The sequence below is a fragment of the Drosophila biarmipes genome, unplaced genomic scaffold, assembly GCF_025231255.1.
Source record: "Drosophila biarmipes strain raj3 unplaced genomic scaffold, RU_DBia_V1.1 ptg000029l, whole genome shotgun sequence".
In the NCBI taxonomy this organism is placed as follows: domain Eukaryota; kingdom Metazoa; phylum Arthropoda; class Insecta; order Diptera; family Drosophilidae; genus Drosophila; species Drosophila biarmipes.
In genome coordinates, this window is record NW_026114544.1 from 547,785 (window position 1) to 570,321 (window position 22,537).

Sequence of the window (22,537 nt, forward strand, 5' to 3'; positions counted from 1 at the left end):
TCCATCAGGGCTACTACAGTTGTCCGAGATTCATTTGAATCAATTAATCGGACAAATAAAGGAATTGCCATACTTTGATGGAAATCCAGCGGAGCTCAGCCAGTATATCGCCAGGGTTGAGTACCTCCTACAACTATACCCTACTCAAGATGCCAGACAAACTCACATCATATAAGAAGCCATCGAAAGGTCCATTGTCGACTCAGCGCAAGCAGTCATCGAAGAAAAAAAAACTAACGCTTGGGTAACTACAAAAGCAGCTCCAATTAAGGCCTTCAAGGACCACAAGCCCTATAAAGACATCATCCAGCACATCAACCCCATACCAAGAAAGCATCAGTAAGTTCGTAAATGAACTTAAGCTTAGATCTTCAAAAGTACATAATAAATTAGAATTAGAGTCAGACTCAACAGAAAGATTACTTTATAAAAGTTAATTAAATAAAACTATTAAGGATTGTATCGAGAGAAAACTTCCTGACAGATTGTATAATTGTTTATCCAAAAAAGATATTACAACTCTTGCTAACTTAAAAGAAGCAGCAATGATTCTAGGCCATTGGGATGCAGACCCATTCGATAAATATGAACCTAGACGTCATGATAATCGAAGGTATTCGGGAGGTTCACACCAAAATTATTATTATCAAAAGTTTAATTCTCAAAATTATCCAAGGTAAAACAATAACAATTCAAACAATAATAATTCAAATTATTCATCAAGCCCATATGTCAGAGTAATGATTAAGGGAAAAATCCTTAGAGCTATGATAGATACAGGGTCATCTATCAATTTAATGGCAAAGAATTTTGCAGAAAATAAAGAACAGGAAGAAAAACTAAAAGTGTATACAATAAATGGATCAATGGAATTAAATAAAAGTATAACATTAGATCCTTGAAAAATCTGTCCTACTAAACAGAAATTTTATTTACATAAATTTTTTGACAATTACGATATTTTGATAGGCAGAGATTATTAAAAGAAAGTAAAGCAAAAATAAATAATGAGGAGGAAACAGTGATGTTAGGAGGCACGTTACTTTATGTTAAGTATGGAGAAAATGATATGGAACAGGATAATACCGCAGTAAAATGCCTTAATCCACCATCGTTTGAAAAGAAATTTGATAAGGATAAGACCGCATTAGAATGCCTTGATCCACCTTTGTCAACCGACCAGTCATTTAATGTTGCCATAAATAATGAATTAAAAGAATGTAATGGATACAGGTTAGAACACTTGAATGAGGAAGAAAAGGAAAGTTTAAAAAAGGTTTTATTTGAATTTAATGACATCCAGTACAAGAAAGATGAAAATTTGACTTTTACAAGTACTATTAAACATTCAATTCAAACCAAGCATGAAGATTCAGTGTATAAGAAACCATATAAATACCGTCAAACTTTTGATGAAGTCAATAAACAAATAAATGAAATGATTGAACAGGGAATAATTCGTAAATCAAAATCTCCCTATTGTTCACCAATCTGGATAGTTCCAAAAAAGAGCGATGCATCAGGAAAAATGAAATTCAGATTAGTAGTAGACTACAGAAATTTAAACGAAATCACTATCAATGATAAATTCCCACTACCCAGTTTTTAGGAAGATGTCAATAATTCACAACCATTGATTTAGAAAAAGGATATAGGAATAGCTAAAACAGCATTCTCAACAAAACATGGTCATTACGAATATACTCGAATGCCATTTGGCCCTAAAAATACCCCGCTACTTTCCAAAGATGTATGAACAATTCATTAGAAATAAAAGAATAAATAGAAGATTTAGTCTATAAAGATTTTTTAGTATATCTAGATGATATTATAATTTTTTCTACTTCATTGGAAGAACACATTCTAGATGCCAATTTAAAATTACAATTAGATAAATGTGAGTTTATGAAAAAGGAAACCGAATTCCTAGGTCACTTAGTAACTACTAAAATAAAATTAAACGAATTTGACTATCAGATAAAATATTTACCAGGAAAAGAGAACTACGTAGCCGACGCATTATCTAGAACCAAGATAGAAGAAAACATGTTTACGGACAATGTTGAACAGGACATACAAGACGAAACAGATTGTAACGCAGGCGCAACAGTGCACAAGAAGACAATCAAAACTATATTTCTATCACCGAGAAACCATTCAATTATTTTTATCGACAGATTGAATTGATTAAAGGAAACGAAGATACGACAGAAATGACACACTATTTTCATAAAATTAAAATCATTTATAAAGAAATGACAGAAACTTCAGCGAAAGAAATAATTAAAGAATATTTATGTACCAAAAAGAGTGCAATTTATTTTCATGACGACTCAGATTTTATCTTATTTCAGAAAGCTTATGTAGAAATTATAATTGCAAATAACTTTACGAAACTAGTGAGATGTACAACACGACTCGAAGATATTCTGACGTACACAGACTTCAAAGAAAAAATTATGATAATTATTATTATTATATGGTAGGCAACCAACAGTTTTTATTATGCATAGACGTATATTCCAAATTTGCTACTTTAGTGGAAGGAACAGGTAGAGATTGGTTAGAAGCCAAAAAAGCAATCATGAAAGTATTCAATGAAATGGGAAAACCCCAAAACATTAAGGCAGACAAGGATTCAGCATTTATGTGCGTAGCTTTACATACTTAGTTAAACTCAGAAGAAGTTCAAATTCAAATAACAACTAGTAAAAACGGTATTTCAGATATAGAAAGATTCCACAAAAAAGTAAATAAAAAGTTAAAATTATAGGAAGTGAATTAGATATCGAGAATAGATATACTAAATTTGAACTAATTCTTTATATTTACAATCACAAAACAACATAATGCTTGTATTACCAAGCACCTTTAGTAAAATCTAAGACTACAAACCCATTTAAAAAAAAACAGGTACTCTAAAAAAAAGTCCATGAGAAACATTTTGAAGAAACTAACAGAGGAAGAAAATAGTGCATTATAAAACAAAATTTAAAAAGAAAATTAATAACAGCAAATATGATAATAATTCCAGGCAAACGAAAGGAAAAGAACGGACCAATGAAACCAATAATTTTCTCTATTATTTTAGCAACTGTAATTCAATTGACAATCGGAAAAAGTATTGAGATAAATCCTATAAAAGCCCAACCTCGTATTTAAAACAGGATCAGTAGAAATCCCAACTAACTACGAATATCATTATTACGGCGTAAATATAACGAAACCGGAACAAACATTTGAAAACCTTTTGAAACAAGCTTAAGAATCTAGTAATGTCATTTAAATCCGATATTAAGTAGAGAAACTTAAAAGAAAAATTAATGGAATTACCATTAAACGAAATCACTATCAATGATAAATTCCCACTACCCAGTTTTTAGGAAGATGTCAATAATTCACAACCATTGATTTAGAAAAAGGATATAGGAATAGCTAAAACAGCATTCTCAACAAAACATGGTCATTACGAATATACTCGAATGCCATTTGGCCCTAAAAATACCCCGCTACTTTCCAAAGATGTATGAACAATTCATTAGAAATAAAAGAATAAATAGAAGATTTAGTCTATAAAGATTTTTTAGTATATCTAGATGATATTATAATTTTTTCTACTTCATTGGAAGAACACATTCTAGATGCCAATTTAAAATTACAATTAGATAAATGTGAGTTTATGAAAAAGGAAACCGAATTCCTAGGTCACTTAGTAACTACTAAAATAAAATTAAACGAATTTGACTATCAGATAAAATATTTACCAGGAAAAGAGAACTACGTAGCCGACGCATTATCTAGAACCAAGATAGAAGAAAACATGTTTACGGACAATGTTGAACAGGACATACAAGACGAAACAGATTGTAACGCAGGCGCAACAGTGCACAAGAAGACAATCAAAACTATATTTCTATCACCGAGAAACCATTCAATTATTTTTATCGACAGATTGAATTGATTAAAGGAAACGAAGATACGACAGAAATGACACACTATTTTCATAAAATTAAAATCATTTATAAAGAAATGACAGAAACTTCAGCGAAAGAAATAATTAAAGAATATTTATGTACCAAAAAGAGTGCAATTTATTTTCATGACGACTCAGATTTTATCTTATTTCAGAAAGCTTATGTAGAAATTATAATTGCAAATAACTTTACGAAACTAGTGAGATGTACAACACGACTCGAAGATATTCTGACGTACACAGACTTCAAAGAAAAAATTATGATAATTATTATTATTATATGGTAGGCAACCAACAGTTTTTATTATGCATAGACGTATATTCCAAATTTGCTACTTTAGTGGAAGGAACAGGTAGAGATTGGTTAGAAGCCAAAAAAGCAATCATGAAAGTATTCAATGAAATGGGAAAACCCCAAAACATTAAGGCAGACAAGGATTCAGCATTTATGTGCGTAGCTTTACATACTTAGTTAAACTCAGAAGAAGTTCAAATTCAAATAACAACTAGTAAAAACGGTATTTCAGATATAGAAAGATTCCACAAAAAAGTAAATAAAAAGTTAAAATTATAGGAAGTGAATTAGATATCGAGAATAGATATACTAAATTTGAACTAATTCTTTATATTTACAATCACAAAACAACATAATGCTTGTATTACCAAGCACCTTTAGTAAAATCTAAGACTACAAACCCATTTAAAAAAAAACAGGTACTCTAAAAAAAAGTCCATGAGAAACATTTTGAAGAAACTAACAGAGGAAGAAAATAGTGCATTATAAAACAAAATTTAAAAAGAAAAAGAAAATTAATAACAGCAAATATGATAATAATTCCAGGCAAACGAAAGGAAAAGAACGGACCAATGAAACCAATAATTTTCTCTATTATTTTAGCAACTGTAATTCAATTGACAATCGGAAAAAGTATTGAGATAAATCCTATAAAAGCCCAACCTCGTATTTAAAACAGGATCAGTAGAAATCCCAACTAACTACGAATATCATTATTACGGCGTAAATATAACGAAACCGGAACAAACATTTGAAAACCTTTTGAAACAAGCTTAAGAATCTAGTAATGTCATTTAAATCCGATATTAAGTAGAGAAACTTAAAAGAAAAATTAATGGAATTACCATAGCTAGATGCAGTAAAAGAAATTTATTTAATATTGTAGGATCTGTTTACAAATATCTGTTTGGAACTCTAGATCAAGACGATAAAGACGAAATGGAACAAAAAATTAATAATTTAATAAGCACTAGTGCCCAAAATACTGATTTAAATATGATCAACGATGTTATAAATAATGGAATTGAAATAATTAACAATCTTAAAGAAAAAGGAGAAAGCGATCAACAGGTCAGCGTATTAATATTTAATTTACAACATTTCACGGAATATGTAGAAGACATATAATTAGGTTTGCAAAGGACAAGGTTAGGGTTATTTAATCCAAAATTACTAAAACATGATTATATGAAAAATATTAGGCCTGAAAAATTGTCAAAATCAAACTTCTACTTGGCTCAAAACTGACACAAACATTCCCACATTCCTTCAAAGATAATAAATTCTCCTGTTTTCGACATTATTCCCTATCGTGACGAAAATAATAATATTATAACAGAAAATATACTTGAAAAATATTTCCTTTATGAAGACAAAGTATTTAATAAAGAAATGGAGAAAATAATAAATGACGAATGCATAAACGGAATAATTAGACAAAAAAAAAGCAAATGTAAATTCACTAAAACTTATAATAATTTTCAAATTAATTATGTTGAACCCAATGTTGACATGGAACATCCCTAAAACATTGCTAAATCAAAATTGAATTAATAAAGAAATTTCTATTGTCGGAAGTAATATCGTTAAAATCCTTAATTGTTCAAAACAATTAGATGAATGCACTCTTTCAAACTCAATGTTAGATTACACACAGAGCGTTTAAATAAGTAATAATATAACAAAATTGGAACCATTGTCATATATCCAAACAAAAGAAATAATTGAATCACATACAAGATATTATAATGTATTCCAAACAATTACTTTCACAGCTTTTGTAATTAATAATATAAGCATTTTATTGTATTTATGGTATAAATTTAAAAGCATACCAAGAAAAATTATTGTAAAATATGTAAAATCAAAAGAAGAACCACCACAGAATACAGAAGTTGTAAACGATCAATCAAATTAGCGTAGAAGAAAACATTATGTTATACCCAAGATTATCCACCTGAGGACAGTCCAAATTCAACGGATGGGGGAGTGACATATCCATAGTTCAACGTACTCCTATGCACATGTCTACACACCCATACATACACACAGTCACCCTCGAGACATCCTTTAAAAAATAATAATCAAGTCACCCTCTAAGAAATAAGAATCCAAATTTAATTGTAAACAAGCCAATGGAAAGTTACCAAGCTAAAATAAAGACACAGGAAAATTACCATGAAACAAAAACCTCAGCTTGTAGACTAAACAATTAGAACGAGCCGCTGTTCAGACTATCGGCACGTTCCCACAATTCAGGATATTCAGATTTCGGGACCCAAGTCTGGAGTCTAAAGTCCAAAGTTAGAGAGTCACTCAATAGCAACAAAACCCACTCACAAAAAGCTCTAAAGCTCAAAACCGAGGTATGATCGTAAATAAAGTAGGAGTTAGAGAGCGAGTTCAGTTTGAGGTTTGTCAATAGCAAGTCGGTATTCTTTAAATATAAAAATTTTAACCAGTTTAAGAATAAGAAATTAAATAAAGTTTTTTTTTACTTAAACTTATGGTGCAAGAATTTAATTATATATATTTGTTGGTTGGTGTTAGTGGTTACCAAAGTATCGACCGACGGCACCGGGCTCGCATTCTTGAAAGTACGTGGCAAACTCAACGATGATAAATATGTGTAATATACAATTGCTAAGATTCATGACCGAATATGTGCACAACAAACGCTGATTGTGCACCGGGCCAACGTAATCGATAAATACACTAGAAGAAAAAGATACACAAAATATATACAATATATAATTCGTGACCAAATATGTGCACATCAAACGTTGATAATGCACCGGGCCCACGTAATTAATAAATATACTAAAAAAAATAAATATATATATACATAAAATATATACAATATACGACTTGTGGCCGAACAGTCCCAAAAACGACAGGAGATTCATTTGTCTAGGACCCAGAACCCATTTCGAAATAATTCAGGATAAAACGACAATAGCCCTACTGCCTCTTGCAACACCCACGATGGCGCAAATTTTTTACAAGAAGCCTCGGACAACTGGTCGGCTTCTTAAACAGGCCATGGAAAATCATTACCTTATGTTCTTATAATTCAGTTTATCTTCAAAACTCTTGACAACAAACCCACATAAATTTTCCATAGACACCGGGTCCACCTACTCTTTTATAAAACGGGCATTGGTTACAAAAGACCACATTAAGAAATCAAACACTCATATTAACATTCCTACCGTTCTTAACAAGTTTTAAATTCAAGAGCATTTAGACTCGATTATTTTTGAACCATTCAGTTCATCAGAAAAACCTACATTTTTTTTGTTTGACTTCCACCCTCGTTTTAATGGCCTTTTGGGCAGGGTTGGAAATGATGAAGTCTTCTCCACCAATCTTAATAAGCACATATCCAGTAGAAACAACACACACCGTACCGCTAAATGCGAAGGTCAGATTGTCACTTCGTGTAAATTTATTGGAGAGTAATTTCTTATTTGAATCTACAACCTTAAATAATGCCTTATGAATCACGGGTAGCCTTTATACCGCAAATGCTGGCTTTGCGTACTTTCAAATCTGCAACATGTCAGACTACGACCAAACAGTGTACCTATACAGGATTACGAGTATTTTATATTATTTTTTTTTGTTTTATTTACAATCAACAACATGAATTATTCGAATATCATCGATAAATTTTTAAAGTTCGCACAAGCTTTCCCATTAACTAATATAAATGCAGCACTTTCACAATTCTTTAGTACCTTCGGCCTACCGAAGAAATTGGTCTTTGACCAAGGTTCAGAACTTTAACTATTCACATTACTTCATTTCAACAATAAACGGAAAACGCTTCTTTTAAACGACTCCATTCAACATTCATAGAATAATATAAAATAATTGATAACCGCAGAAAGAACTCCAACTCCAATCTGACCACGCGGTGGTATTGACAACATACAACAATGCAATACACTCTAGCACTGCTCATACACCGTTTGAACTTTTCCACGGCAGAACTAAAATATTCGAAACAAGAAAGGAAGTTAACTTCGGCAAGCCGAAGTTTGTATACCCTTATAAGAACTTTGGTAACATCTATATGTAAGAGTAATCAGATTTTTGTTAAATTGAATTCGAAATTGTAAAAAATATAAAAAATTATATTCCCAAAATTATAAGATAATATGTCGAATATTGGGAATATACATTTTTTAATTTTTAAGGACTTCGAATTTAATTTAATAAAATTATTGATTATTTTTTATAACTGGAAGGGTATACAAACTTCGGCTTGCCGAAGCTAACTTCCTTTCTTGTTTTTTTTTTTAATTTTTTCCCTATAGTTCCTATGGGATCTATAAGATATAGTTGTCCGATCCGGCTGGTTCCAACTTATGTTCTACCTGCAATAGAAAGAAGACTTTTGGGAAAGTTTCAGCCTGAAAGCTTTAAAACTGAGAGACTAGTTTGCGTAGAAACAGACAGACAGACGGACGTACAGACGGGCGGACAGAGGGGCATGGCTAAATCGACTCTTCTTGTGTCGCTGATTAAGAATATATATACTGTATGGGGTCGGAAACGTCTCTTTCACTGCGTTGCGAACTTCTTACTGAAATTGCAAGAGTACTTTGCAAGAGTATTAAAGCAGAAAAATTCGACAACCACCATGACTATTTGACAAAACTGAACGAATTTAGAAGGAACCTTTATCCTAAAATCCAGGAACAACTAAATAGCAAAACAGAACAAAAATTAACCAAGCTAAACGAAGACAGGGAACCGCCAATCCAAGTCGAAACCGGCAACGTTATCTTTAGAAAGGAGAATAGGAGGAACAAACTAACGCCTCGATTTTCCTTGCACAAAGTCAGAGCCGATAAAATGGTTACACTATAAACTACTAGACAAAAAATATTCATTCCAGAACAACCCATTCAACGAATCCTCACCTCAAGCATTTATTCATCTGGGAAACTAAGAACCATAAAATTTCAACCATCTGATGTCTACGATTTACTTTGAAATGCCTTTCTGGAACAGGGGATACATTAAAAGCCCTTAGATTAGATGATTCATTCGAATCGCTAGAAATTATAAAAGGGAAACTTCAACAATTGGAGGACAGAGTAGACACTCTACCCCCACACATGAGAAGAAAAAAGGGGTTTAATCAATGGATTAGGAACTTTTTTCAAATCAATATCGGGTAATTTAGACGATAACGATGACCAAAATAACCTGGCAGAAATTAAGACCCTAGGATAGGAAAGTATACCTCCCACAGGAAAATTTCTACAAACAAGTTATTAGTATTATCACGAATCACATTAATATCGAACAAACCAAATTACAAAACACTATTTTCAAAGAACTTAGAGAAGATAGGGAAAACATTTTTAAACTCCAAGACATAATTCGAATTAATTTTAACATTGACACCCTAATGGAACATATTAATAATACAGCTGAGAGCCTTTTGACAAATTGGGCCTAATCCAAAAATTCTTGTACAACAAACAACAAAAAAATACTTTTAGAAATATGTTAAGCACACCTGTAATATTCTTAATCCATCATGTAATTTTTTCAACACCAAATTATTGTTTAGCGAAATAATAAAAAACAAGAAAAGAAATTAACTTCTGCAAGCCAAAGTTTGTATACCCTTGCAGTTATAAGAAATAATCAACTTTAGTAAATCATTTTTTCATATTATTTTCCCACTAATTTCCCGATTGTTCCAATGGCATCTTATGATATAGTCGTCCGATTTTGATAAAATTTAATTCAAAATTCAGAACCAAATAATATATATTATATATATATATTATTTTCCCATCAATTTTCCGATTGTTACTATGACAGCTATTTTATTAGTCGTTTGATTTTGATAAAATTTTATTTGAAATTCAGAACTTTTATCCTTTTTGAACAAAAATTGAATTCAAAAAAAAAAAAATAAACACGAAAACTGTTCAAAAAATAAATTGTCCCCAAATTGTCGACTTTATGGAACTTATTTACGAATGAAAACCCAGTAAAAATTATAATCTTTTAATAAAAACTGAATTGAAAAAAAAATACGTCCCCCGCCCTTACAAAAAATGCGAAAATTGTTCAAAAAATAAATTGCTCCCAAAGTGACGCGATTAAATGCCGAATAAAAGTAAGAGTAAGCAATGATAGCACAATGAACAGCAGTTGAATATCCTCAATAGAGTTCACCGGAACTAACCCTAATCCTCAAGTAACTTCAGTGGGCATTTATTGCACAATGAAGAACGTCAGCTGACTCGACAACATCGGCGGAGCCGGTGTCAGTGATGAAACTACGCGTACCTTTAAATAACGCCTACTTTTGTTAAGAAATTCTGAAAGTTTTGGTAAATTAACCTAAAAAGTAAAAAGCAAAAAACATACACCGCGATCTGGAAGTGCAAATGAGTGCCATAAATTGCCGGTAACTACTTCTCTTTAAATGGACCTTATAGTTGATAGTCAATGGCATCGACTATAGCGTTTTATCTTTTCAACCTTAATTTTTATTTCGGTTCTACAACTTGTTCGTCCTTCAATTTCATGATCTGTTTTTCCTACTGTCCAATACAATTTGTTATTATACCTCTCCACAAAAACGGTGCAAAGGATGGTGCCCAGAACTACAGTGGTATTTGTTTGAATGGGAGATATTCGAAAACGCTGTTTCCAAAATGATTTGGAATGCCTTTAGGTAGTATTTAGACCCTTTGCTGTTTTTGTCGTTGCTTATTATTGAAATTGGCTAAATATATAAAGATTGCACAGAAACAATAAAAAATGCAATGTACTAAGGGCTAAGAAATTTTATTTTTTACTCAAAACTTGCATCAAATCCATATTTACACTTATAACCTTTACGCCTCTAACAACCGAACAAAGAATGATATAAACTTGAAACTTGGTTCAGAAAATAACTAGCCCGCGAAATTTGAAAAGTCACCTTAATTTTTGAGCACACCTCATTTCCATGAATGGTGTCAGAACAATCTTTTCTGGATCCGAAAATTAACTTAACCCTCCTTGTCCGTCTTAATTTAGAATATTGTTTTTATACCCGTTACTCGTAGAGTGGAAGGGAATACTATATTCGTCAAAAAGTGGATCTAGCTATGTCCGCCTGTGGTCTGTCCGTTCGTTCGTAAAACGCTGAGTGGCGCAGCGCGAGTTTGATTCAACAGGGTGCCACACCTATTCTAACGCCCACAATTCGCGAAGGACTGTAACGCCTGCATATTTTATGCTAGAAACAAAATTTTAATTAAAGTCTATTTGTCTCGTCAATACCTATCGTTTGAGCAAAAACATTTTCCACGTCCACTTTAACGTCCACAAACCGCCCAAAATTGTGGCCACCACAGTTTTCTGCTAGAAATGTAAGGTCAAATGTATTTGTCTTATCAATATCTATCGGTTGATAGTTTGCCGCGCCCACTCTAACGCCCACAAATTTACATGTTATTATCATGTGTTTCCATTTTGTTCCCTTAAACTTCCTTATTCTGTTTCACAATATCAAGTGCATATTAACTATATTGATTCCATACAAAATTATTTTCTTTTTTTTTGGCTTATGTCGTTTTAACTTGAATCAAATTACTTTCTTAATTTAGTAAATTGCTATTGATTAATTTGCCTAATCTAGAACATCTAGAATAATGTTTGGTACTATTTTCATGAATAATAAAGGTAATATTGATTCTGTAGATTCGGTAAGCTGCCAAAACTTAAATGTTCTTGTTAGATTCGCAACTACATTAAGTTTTAGTCTGCATGAGTCCGTTCGTGTTCTTTGCAACAACAACAACGCCCTTGGCAATACCTCGGTAGTTACCGACATCAGTTTTATAACCTTTTTATGAAGAGGGATTAAAAAAGACCACTTGGAAAGAATGACAGTTGCAATGAGAGGTTAAATAGAAAAGTGATTGTGCCGCAAAGAGATGCAGCACACTGTTTGATTATGCCACTCGGAATTTTATCCGGACCTGCAGAGAAAGACTCGTCAATAGTCAACATGCCCTTTAGAACGTCAGTGATTTTAAAAGGTTGGATGTGGATATTATTAATGTGGGGCAAAGTGTATGGATAACTATCGATGAGTTATAGGAGAGTATGTTGATTGAAAGAAAGTAGCAAAGAGGTTAGAAATGTTAATATCGGAAGATTCTGAAAGATGGAGACATGGCGGAAATACATTAGATTTTCTTTTAGAATTTACAAAGGAATATAATTTTTTTTTATACTCAGCATAACATTGATTTTGGATATTACGAAATTAGATCGGGCAATAACATATTCGGAAAAATCTGTGGCGGACACGGGACAAAGGTATCTAAGGCAGAGCAAACCAATTCATTAAACCAAAGAACTGCGCTATCAAGGTCAGTGAACTAGTATAAGGTCGACCAGCTTAGGCGGTCAAAGTGGGAATTTTAATCCCATATAGTCAGTTTTCCTAAAACACTTAACGCGTTGTGAGGCAGATTGATTCGTAGTTTCAAAATTTATATAAACGCTTACACATAGAGCAGGATGGTACGAATCTTCCGGTGTGGACACAGGATCGCATCTGGAAACTGTAGCCACAGACACATCGCTAATAAAAATGAGGTCAAGGATCCTTTCTTTAGAATTTTTTATGGAATTAACTTGTCCATGTGACAAATTAGTTCACCCATCTATAAATTCATGTTGATTTTCAGGGAATAAAATATTAGAGTCTGAGTAAGGAAGCCATGAAAGATGAGGTAAGTTAAAATCACCCAGGACAATAAGTTGATCGGCGTCACCAACTGCTAAAGGAACGACAGAAATAGCTGAAAGGTGATGAAGATAAATAGCAGGATGAGGGGTATGTAGGAGCAAGTAAGAAATACATTACATTTATCGGTAGTAACTTTAACTCCTCTAAATTCAATGCTGTGCATATTATCGTAAGGAATAAGTTCAGAAGAATGAAAGTTTAGTACCGCAATTAGAACGCCACCGCCACGAGTTGAGCAGTCTAATCAGTAAATGGTAAACTTGTTAACGAATATTTCTTGATCATAAACAGTTGTGTTGAGCCAATTGACTACGAACATTCTGATAAGCAACAGATATTGAGCGATTTAGTTTTTTGCATCAACAGAATTGGGATCCTGAGATGCGCCTTTGCGGATGTATTCGTGCATTATAGTGTGGTCCGGCCAAATTGTGGTATCTAAAGCGTAAGAAAACATAGATTCTAGAATAGTAATTTTAAAAGAAGCGATATCACGTGGTTATACAATTAGGTTGTGCACTCAATTTTTGGCACAGGTAGCTTTTAACACAATCAGCAGTGGCTTCAGGATTGAGGCGAGAAACAAAGACCGACCAATTAGGTGCAACGCCTCTGAGAGGTAGATCCGCCGCATTGGATCTGGGAGCCACGCCAGATAGTGGGACAGCACTGAGGGGTTGATTAGCAGCCGGTTGGCTCGAAGGAAGCGCGGCCGGTGCGATTGCAGTAGCATGATCTGGGTTTATATGTAGTGAGCCAGGGCCAGGTGCTAGCTGTTGAGGAGTTGAAGAGCCTTCTGCAGTCGTACCGGTATTCTGCAATCCAGATGCTCCAGGCTCAGATCCAGGTGAGGTATTGTTAAAGGCGAAGCTAGACTACAATCCTGATGAGCCCGGTTCAGCTGACTTGTTGACAGCCAAGATTGAATTCAGGCACGCACTAATAGGTGACGGAATACCAACCAGCAATGCAGGGAGATGGAATTTGCAGCGATTTTTTATTATTGTTTAGCAGTATACAGTCGAGAAATTGAGAAGACTTCAAAGCTTCTGGTCAGCTGTTTACGAAATTCTGTGGGCGCAGTAAGTACGAGGCTGGTAGGGCAGAACCAAGTTAAGCATCTCTTCGAGATCGAGATCAGATCAACTAAACGGCCGTTTTGACCCATTCCTGCGCATTTTACATGAGCGCAATTGTCGTAAAGCCAACGAGACAAATAATTATCTCATTTAATGATTGTTTGGACACTATGTAGGATATGCAGGAATAGGACACGTGAGAGAGCAATTGGCGAGCGGGTGTAAAGAACAAACGGCGATAGGGAACAAAAACAAAGCACCAGCGAAGCCCTTTGTTGCCACAGCAGATGAATTGCGGTTCAATTAAGTATGTTAATTGGCGCGATGTAATGTTTATATACGGTGCGTGATGTGTTAAGTGGGGGTTGAGAAAGTTATTCTCCAATTTTAAGATTATATACGTTCGGTGTAACCGCGATTTAAAGGTAATTTCGAGAGCTCAAATAAAACACAACCGGTCAGTATCGTTTCGAAATGCAATGCGAGATCGAGAAGAGTAATACTTGGCATGCAAATTTCTGTGCTCCCTGCGCAGTGCAAGCTTTCAGCAGGGTGCCACGCCCACTCTAGCGCACACAAACTGCCCATATATGTGCCGGCCACAGTTCTCTTTGTAGGAAAAGAAGCGAAAACGTTTAGATCTGTCTGCCGCATGAAAAAGCGTGTAGCTGGCGCTATATAATATCGCTTTGCTGCTTATATATCTTTCTTGATTTGTTTGTTAACAGCCTAGCTTAAAAACAAATATCATTTTTAAAACAAATTATATAACCATCAGAATGAACATTGATAAAATTAAACAATGCTTTTCAAAAATTAGAGAAGATATGGTTAAGACAAGTCCAGTGTCCTTGCGCTGGTTGCTTACTGTCACATATGGATTAATTAACTTGGTATCAAAATGTATTATTTGTTTTCTGCAGGAAATACTGGCTGGAGAGTAGCTTTGTAAGCTCGCAACCCCTGGATTCACCGCAAACACCCGTGGTCGACAACAGCCCCCCCGAATTAGCACGCCAACAACAACAGATAGATGCCAGTCTTTCGTCGATAGTCGTCACAGAACAGCCTTCTCTTCGCATGAACGCACACATTGGGGGTGGCGGTGAGTCCACCATTAATTTCTGACAGCTAGCCGCAGTAGATTCGACAGAAGCCGGTGAATCGTACTTTTTTTTCAGAACGTTGTTCGATATGAATTGCCCAACAACTTCATACGACCATCTAACTATAACTAAAATTCCGTATAGATATTATTGGTCTAACTCATTTAACTCATCATCTTAACTCATTTGCTTAATTCTTAGTTATGCCTTTTATTTTCATTTGTGTCCCGTCGCGAACTCGCATTTTTTGCCCCGCGCGTAACAAGCACGTGCTTGGTGTCGTTGGCCTTTTGTTTGTACTGTTCAAATAAAAACACATTTCTTTAATTCTTTCTTTGTTGTCCTTTTAAGTTTGTTCGGGTGATATTATATACTACATTTTTATTTTTAATAAAACAATCATCGGAGTAAAATGAAAATTGAGTTGTAAAATGTTACTCATAGGCAAGTTTAATTTTGCCTTATTAGGAAAAGGACAGACATTCGATTTTAAACAAAAATGATACCGTTTCAAATAACTACTATTTCTTATTCTGCTTTTGAACACAAAATTTATAGTTTAAATCGTTAATATTGATGTCTGGAAAATATTTTGAAGATGATATTGCATTAATTAACATTTTTAATTTATCCAAACCACTCAAAGAATTCCCAGTTATGGTTGTTTTTAATACAAGGTGAGAAAAGCTTTTGACACCGATAAAAAATAAATGCGGCAGAATAAAAAAGGCGAATACTGTTTTATTTGGCGTATTCCAGAATAGATGATTGTAAATCTGCAAAAGGCGAAATCGTTTTCCAATATTTCTTTTTTTTCTGCAGTGTTCGTTCTAAAAAATTGTTTTTTATAAGCACTAAAGGCCAAGACGTACGGTGAATATGTTTGTAAAATTGTAATCTTTATTTCTTTTTCTAAATCAATATCATCGCCTTTAAATTTTCCCCTTCAGATAAAATACATTTTCCTATCCACCGATTTCGGATAAAGGAATTAACATTACCTTTAACTTGGTTTGTTTTACATACTTGTATAGTTTTTGCTTAAAAGTTAATATTATTTTTTTTCACCTTTTTTCACAAACTGGACAAAACCCATTTCAGCATAAAGAGTTGAAGTCAGTCCTAGTATGTATACCCTTACAGTGAATGCAATACAGTGAATTGTATATAAGGATATATATTCTTTATCTATTTGTCTGTCCGACTTTACCCATATATATATATATCTTATGTGGTACGATAACTTTCCGACGAATCTAGTATGCTCTTTTACGACGACTTTATAATGGGGAAAATTATTGAAAACTAATTATAGCTTTCGGTGTAAAGTATTTTTTTATTATTTCAGACCAACGAAAAATAGTACATAAAAATCGGACCACTATATTATAACGCCGCCATAGTCGAACTAATAGTGTAAAAAATATAAACATTGTTTTTGGCATCTTAACTTAACTTAATATTTCTGAATTCTTTTTTTTATTTTCTTTAAGTCCGAAAGAACTGAATGTATATACCTGCAATGGTATATAAACTTCGGATTGCCGGAGTTAGCTTTCTTAATTGTTCTAATTTGTTTTGAATTCATAAACAAAACTTCCGTCTCGTGGCCTGCGTGGTTCACTAAAAAGAACCAATACCTAATAAAGCACCTGAGCGATTGTTAAGCAGCGCCTCGCTAGAAGATGTCCTAACCTCGCTTTTAGGACTACCAACTACCTCCTTTTCCAGCCAGAACACCAATCTCTACAGCTACAACATACCAAATGTGTCTTCGCTGAAAACAGGTAGGCATTTTCAAGTTTATGTTTTCATACAACATAAATAAGTATTTTGCGGTGGCCAATATTTCCTAGCCTGTCAGCTCAAATGAGGACATTTTATCAAACTCATTGTCTAGTTGAGCGCATACATTTTTTTCGCACGTGTCTGAACGTTATTGGATCAATTTTAAAGAAAGTCTTTCGAAATAACACAGGAAACCGCTGCCAGAACAACTTACGTTAATAACAAAGTGTCTTTCCTGATTTCCTTAAATTTTTAAATGTCTTTCCGCTAAACTGGTGAGTTTTTCCACTTATTATGTTTCCAAAACCTTAAAATAGAGTTTGATTATTTATTTATTTATTTAATTATTTATTTATTTATAAATAATAATTCAATATTAATAATGAATAGTTAATAATTAATAATACGATCGTGCTGTGTTTCGTCCATGTTCTTTATGTCATTGTTCTAGATCTACTCCACTTCTTGCATCAGCGCAACCCCTTTGCTAAAGTTCTAGCACACCATGGTGTCGATTAATTTTTCACATTATAAATTTATTGGGTAATGTGTATGTCGGAATATGCCGTGTATAAGCAATATAGTGTGGACTAAAGCATATGTAATAAATCTACTTGACAATTATTTCATAAGCGGAGAGTATCGAATTATCCACCAGTAAAGATGCATACATCAGCAAAACACTGACTATTCACGACTGCAAACGTCGCTAAGAGGGCTCATGCAATTGCACAAACAACTGCTTAGTTATTAAATTAAATTAGTATAGTATATAAAAGGCAAAAAAAGGTGTATAAAAAAGGAGATAGAGCTAAAGAGTTATATATATGTGAATGGTTATTTCATTAGGTATATATTAAGATTTCTCATAAATATTTGTCTAAGCGAGAAAAAATAATGACTGTTGGAACCGTTGATATGCCGATTGTTTTTTGGGTTTTATTACAATGCTCAGTGGGCCGGATTGGCGATTTGGTGGCATTAAATGTATGTTGCCCATATAGACATCATGGCGTGTACGTGTTATTTTATTTTAATTTGTTTTCTTAAACATATTATTATTATTTTCTCTTATTTTATACATGTTTTTTATTTATAATAAAGTCTTATTTCTTTGTGTTTTGTATTATTTTATATTAATCTGTTACAAGAAGGCAAAACTAAAAATATAAGTCTAGGCATATACATATGAATTCAGTCGCTTTCTACGTCTAATTGAAACAAAAATAGATTCATTTCTTTGATTCAGAATCAAGTGAGTCATCTAATAGATCATTAAAACTTCCATTATTAAGAAAAGGCTTTGTATTGCTTTGAACATTATTATAGAATGCTTCTAAGAGTTCGATTACATCTTGGTGAAGGGTTGTTTCTTGTGAGGTGCTGCCCTTTTCTTAATACCCATACTTGTGATAAGTGGATCTGATGAGTCCATAGATCTAAGGAAAACATCCATCACATTACTTATTCGCGAATTTCGCCGAGCATGCATTCGCCTTATACGTTTGTAAAATTTATTTCGCGTTTCTGAAGAATTTTCCCCAAGATGCAGCTATAATTTGCGATCCATGTATCGGGTGTTTTTTTTAGAGGTATAGAACTTTAAGTTGGCATCACTGTTCAAGATGGCGACCAATTTAACAGCTGTCAAGTGATTAATTCTCAGTTTGGTTTGGCAATTTATCATGAATAGACTCACTCCTGAACAACGCTTGCAAATAGTGCAATTTTATTTTGAAAGTAATGGTTCGTGCACTACGACCATTTTATCGTCGACAAAATCGTTCATCAGAGCAGTTAATTCGATTAACCATGGAACGTTTTCGCACCACGTTTACTCTTATTAACAACTCTCATCCCCAGAGACGCCGTAAGGTGCGTACAGAAGAAGCTATTGCTACTGTAGAGCGTAGCATTGAGGAAGATCCGAATGAGTCCATCCGCCATCGAGCACAGGAACTGGATCTGTGTCCATTCACTTTATGAAAGATTTGGCGGAAGGATCTTGGCTTGCGTGCTTACAAAATCCAACTGGTGCAAGAATTGAAGCCAAACGATTATCAAGCAAGGCGTAGATTCTTCGAATGGGCCCAAAACAAGATTGTCGTTGTTCCCGATTTTCATAAGCGAATTTTGTTTAGCGATGAAGCGCACTTCTGTTTGAATGGCTATGTCAACAAACAAAACTACCGCATTTGGAGTGAAGCTAATCCTCAAGTGTATGTCGAAACACCGTTACATCCAGAAAAACTGACTTTTTGGTGCGCTTCATGGGCTGGTGGAATCATTGGTCCGTACTTCTTCAAAAACGATGACGGCCAGAACGTTACAGTCAATGGTGATCGGTATAGAGCCATGATTTCATTCCTGAATTGAACAGCCACTATTTCCAGGAGCTCTGGTTCCAACAAGACGGCGCAACATGTCACACAGCTCGCGCCACTATCTATTTGTTGAAAGACACGTTTGGTGACCGCCTAATTTCACGTTTTGGACCTGTAAATTGGCCTCCAAGATCTTGTGATTTAACACCGCTAGACTACTTTCTGTGGGGCTATGTAAAGTCATTGGTCTATGCCGCTAAGCCACAACCGCATGACCATTTGGAAGACAACATTCGCCGATATACGGCCGCAAATGTTGGGAAAAGTCATCGAAAATTGGACGTCCAGATTGGACTACATCCGAGCCAGCCGTGGCGGTCATATGTCAGAAATCATATATATAATGTAATGCCACAAGATTATCTTTCGAATAAAAAAAAAAATGATTATCGAATAATCCATCGTTGTTTTATTGCAACTTAAAGTTCTATACCTCTAAAAAAAACAGCCGTTATTAGAATCTTGTGAATGTAAGGTATATAGTCGAATGGTTTTATCGGAGAATTATGAAAATTTTTCAGGATCGATTGCAAACTCGCAGTTTATATCTACTAGAATAGTATGCAGGCTATAAATAAGCTCCAAGTTGAGTAAGTGAGTAATGGATGCAAATAATGTTGTATTAGAAAAAGCCCTCTAGCTGTATTGCCATCGTTCGTGTTTCCGCTGCCATTCTGTTTTGACTTATCTACATGTAATCCCATTTTTTGACACATTTTCTTTTGTACATGTTCTTTCTTAGAAATCATATCGAGTTTGTCACTTTCGATTCTTGCTTGCCATTTTTAAATTTCAATCTATTAGATATTTTTAGGAGTAATTCAAAAACTCGTATCAACTTATTCCACACTGAAGGTGTCCAGGTTTCGGCTTAAAAGAATTCTGGTTAATAGCATCTATAAATTGTTTTGGGCCTGCTTCTCAAATTGAACATAACTGGCAGGAATTCGTGCCCGTTAACACGTTTACGACCTTTCCGTGTCATGTACATTTCAAATGCGACAGTGATTTTCCTTCTCTCTAAAATGGTTAATACCAAGGGAATCAAATGGTCCATTTGCATGTCCAAATCGTTTTTTTTTTTCTGTAAGGATGTGATCTTTTGCAAATTCCATTTTTAGATGGCGACAAAATCTTGCTGATTGCGGAGTTCTGTTATTTCAAAATATGGTTCCTGCATCATCTATAAACTTCAGGGGTATAATGGTAGTAACAAATAAAGACTGACCTGAGGTGTCTTTTTCGATACACTTAAATCTTTTTACAAGGTGAGTTCCAAAGTAAGCAGGACTTTTAAAAAAAAGTACAGGAACTGGATCTGTGTCCATTCACTTTATGGAAGATTTTGTGGAAGGATCTTGACTTGCGTGCTTACAAAATCCAACTGATGCAAGAATTGAAGCCAAACGATTATCAAGCAGGGCGTAGATTCTTCGAATGGGCCCAAAACGAGATTGTCGTTGTTCCCGATTTTCATAAGCGAATTTTGTTTAGCGATGAAGCGCACTTCTGTTTGAATGGCTACGTCAACAAACAAAACTACCGCGTTTGGAGTGAAGCTAATCCTCAAGTGTATGTCGGATAGAGCCATGATTTCATTCCTGAATTGAACAGCCACTATTTCCAGGAGCTCTGGTTCCAACAAGACGGCGCAACATGTCACACAGCTCGCGCCACGATCTATTTGTTGAAAGACACGTTTGGTGACCGCCTAATTTCACGTTTTGGACCTGTAAATTGGCCTCCAAGATCTTGTGATTTAACACCGCTAGACTACTTTCTCTGGGGCTATGTAAAGTCATTGGTCTATGCTGATAAGGCACAAACGCTTGACCATTTGGAAGACAGCATTCGCCGATATACGGCCGCAAATGTTGGGAAAAGTCATCGAAAATTGAACGTCCAGATTGGACTACATCCGAGAAATCATATATATAATGTAATGCCACAAGATTATCTTTCGAATAAAAAAAATCATGTCTATCGAATAATCCATCGTTGTTTTATTGCAACTTAAAGTTCTATACCTCTAAAAAAAACAGCCGTTATTAGAATCTATTGAATGTAAGGTATATAGTCGAACGGTCTTATCGGAGAATTATGAAAATTTTTCAGGATCGATTGCAAATTCGCAGTTTATAGCTACTAGAATAGTATGCAGGCTATAAATAAGCTCCAAGTTGAGTTAGTGAGTTATAGATGCAAATAATGTTGTATTAGAAAAAGCCCTCTAGCTGTATTGCCATCTTTCGTGTTTCCGCTGCCATTCTGTTTTGACTTATCTACATGTAATCCCATTTCTTGCCACATTTTCTTTTGTACATGTTCTTTTTTAGAAATCATATCGAGTTTGTCACTTTCGATTCTTGCTTGCCATTTTTAAATTTCAATCTATTAGATATTTTTAGGAGTAATTCAAAAACTCGTATCAACTTATTCCACACTGAAGGTGTCCAGGTTTCGGATTAAAAGAATTCTGGTTAATAGCATCCATAAATTGTTTTGGGCCTGCTTCTCAAATTGAACATAACTGGCAGGAATTCGTGCCCGTTAACACGTTTACGACCTTTCCGTGTCATGTACATTTCAAATGCGACAGTGATTTTCCTTCTCTCTAAAATGGTTAATACCAAGGGAATCAAATGGTCCATTTGCATGTCCAAATCGTTTTTTTTTCTGTAAGGATGTGATCTTTTGCGAATTCCATTTTTAGATGGCGACAAAATCTTGCTGATTGCGGAGTTCTGTTATTTCAAAATATGGTTCCTGCATCATCTATAAACTTCAGGGGTATAATGGTAGTAACAAATAAAGACTGAGCTGAGGTGTCTTTTTCGATACACTTAAATCTTTTTACAAGGTGAGTTCCAAAGTAAGCAGGACTTTTAAAAAAAAGTACAGGAACTGGATCTGTGTCCATTCACTTTATGGAAGATTTTGTGGAAGGATCTTGACTTGCGTGCTTACAAAATCCAACTGATGCAAGAATTGAAGCCAAACGATTATCAAGCAGGGCGTAGATTCTTCGAATGGGCCCAAAACGAGATTGTCGTTGTTCCCGATTTTCATAAGCGAATTTTGTTTAGTACTTCTTGTTTTGTACTTCTTCAAAAACGATGACGGCCAA

The 22,537-nt window shown here is 34.3% G+C and overlaps 1 protein-coding gene across 12 annotated transcripts in view; it reads left to right on the top strand.

Moving 5' to 3' along the window:
• Positions 1 to 19,703, top strand: part of LOC108035588 (uncharacterized) — a 401,308-nt gene extending 381,605 nt beyond the window's left edge. For 8 of the 12 annotated variants that reach the window (XM_050890391.1, XM_050890392.1, XM_044092619.2 and 5 more), the window contains 2 exons: positions 15,056 to 15,237; positions 16,870 to 17,085. In XM_050890391.1, the coding sequence (XP_050746348.1) occupies positions 15,056 to 15,237; positions 16,870 to 17,066 (379 nt within the window). In that variant the 3' untranslated portion in view covers positions 17,067 to 17,085. The other 4 variants (XM_050890394.1, XM_044092620.2, XM_044092622.2 and 1 more) reach the window with 4 other exon arrangements.
• Positions 19,704 to 22,537: the final 2,834 nt, after the last annotated feature.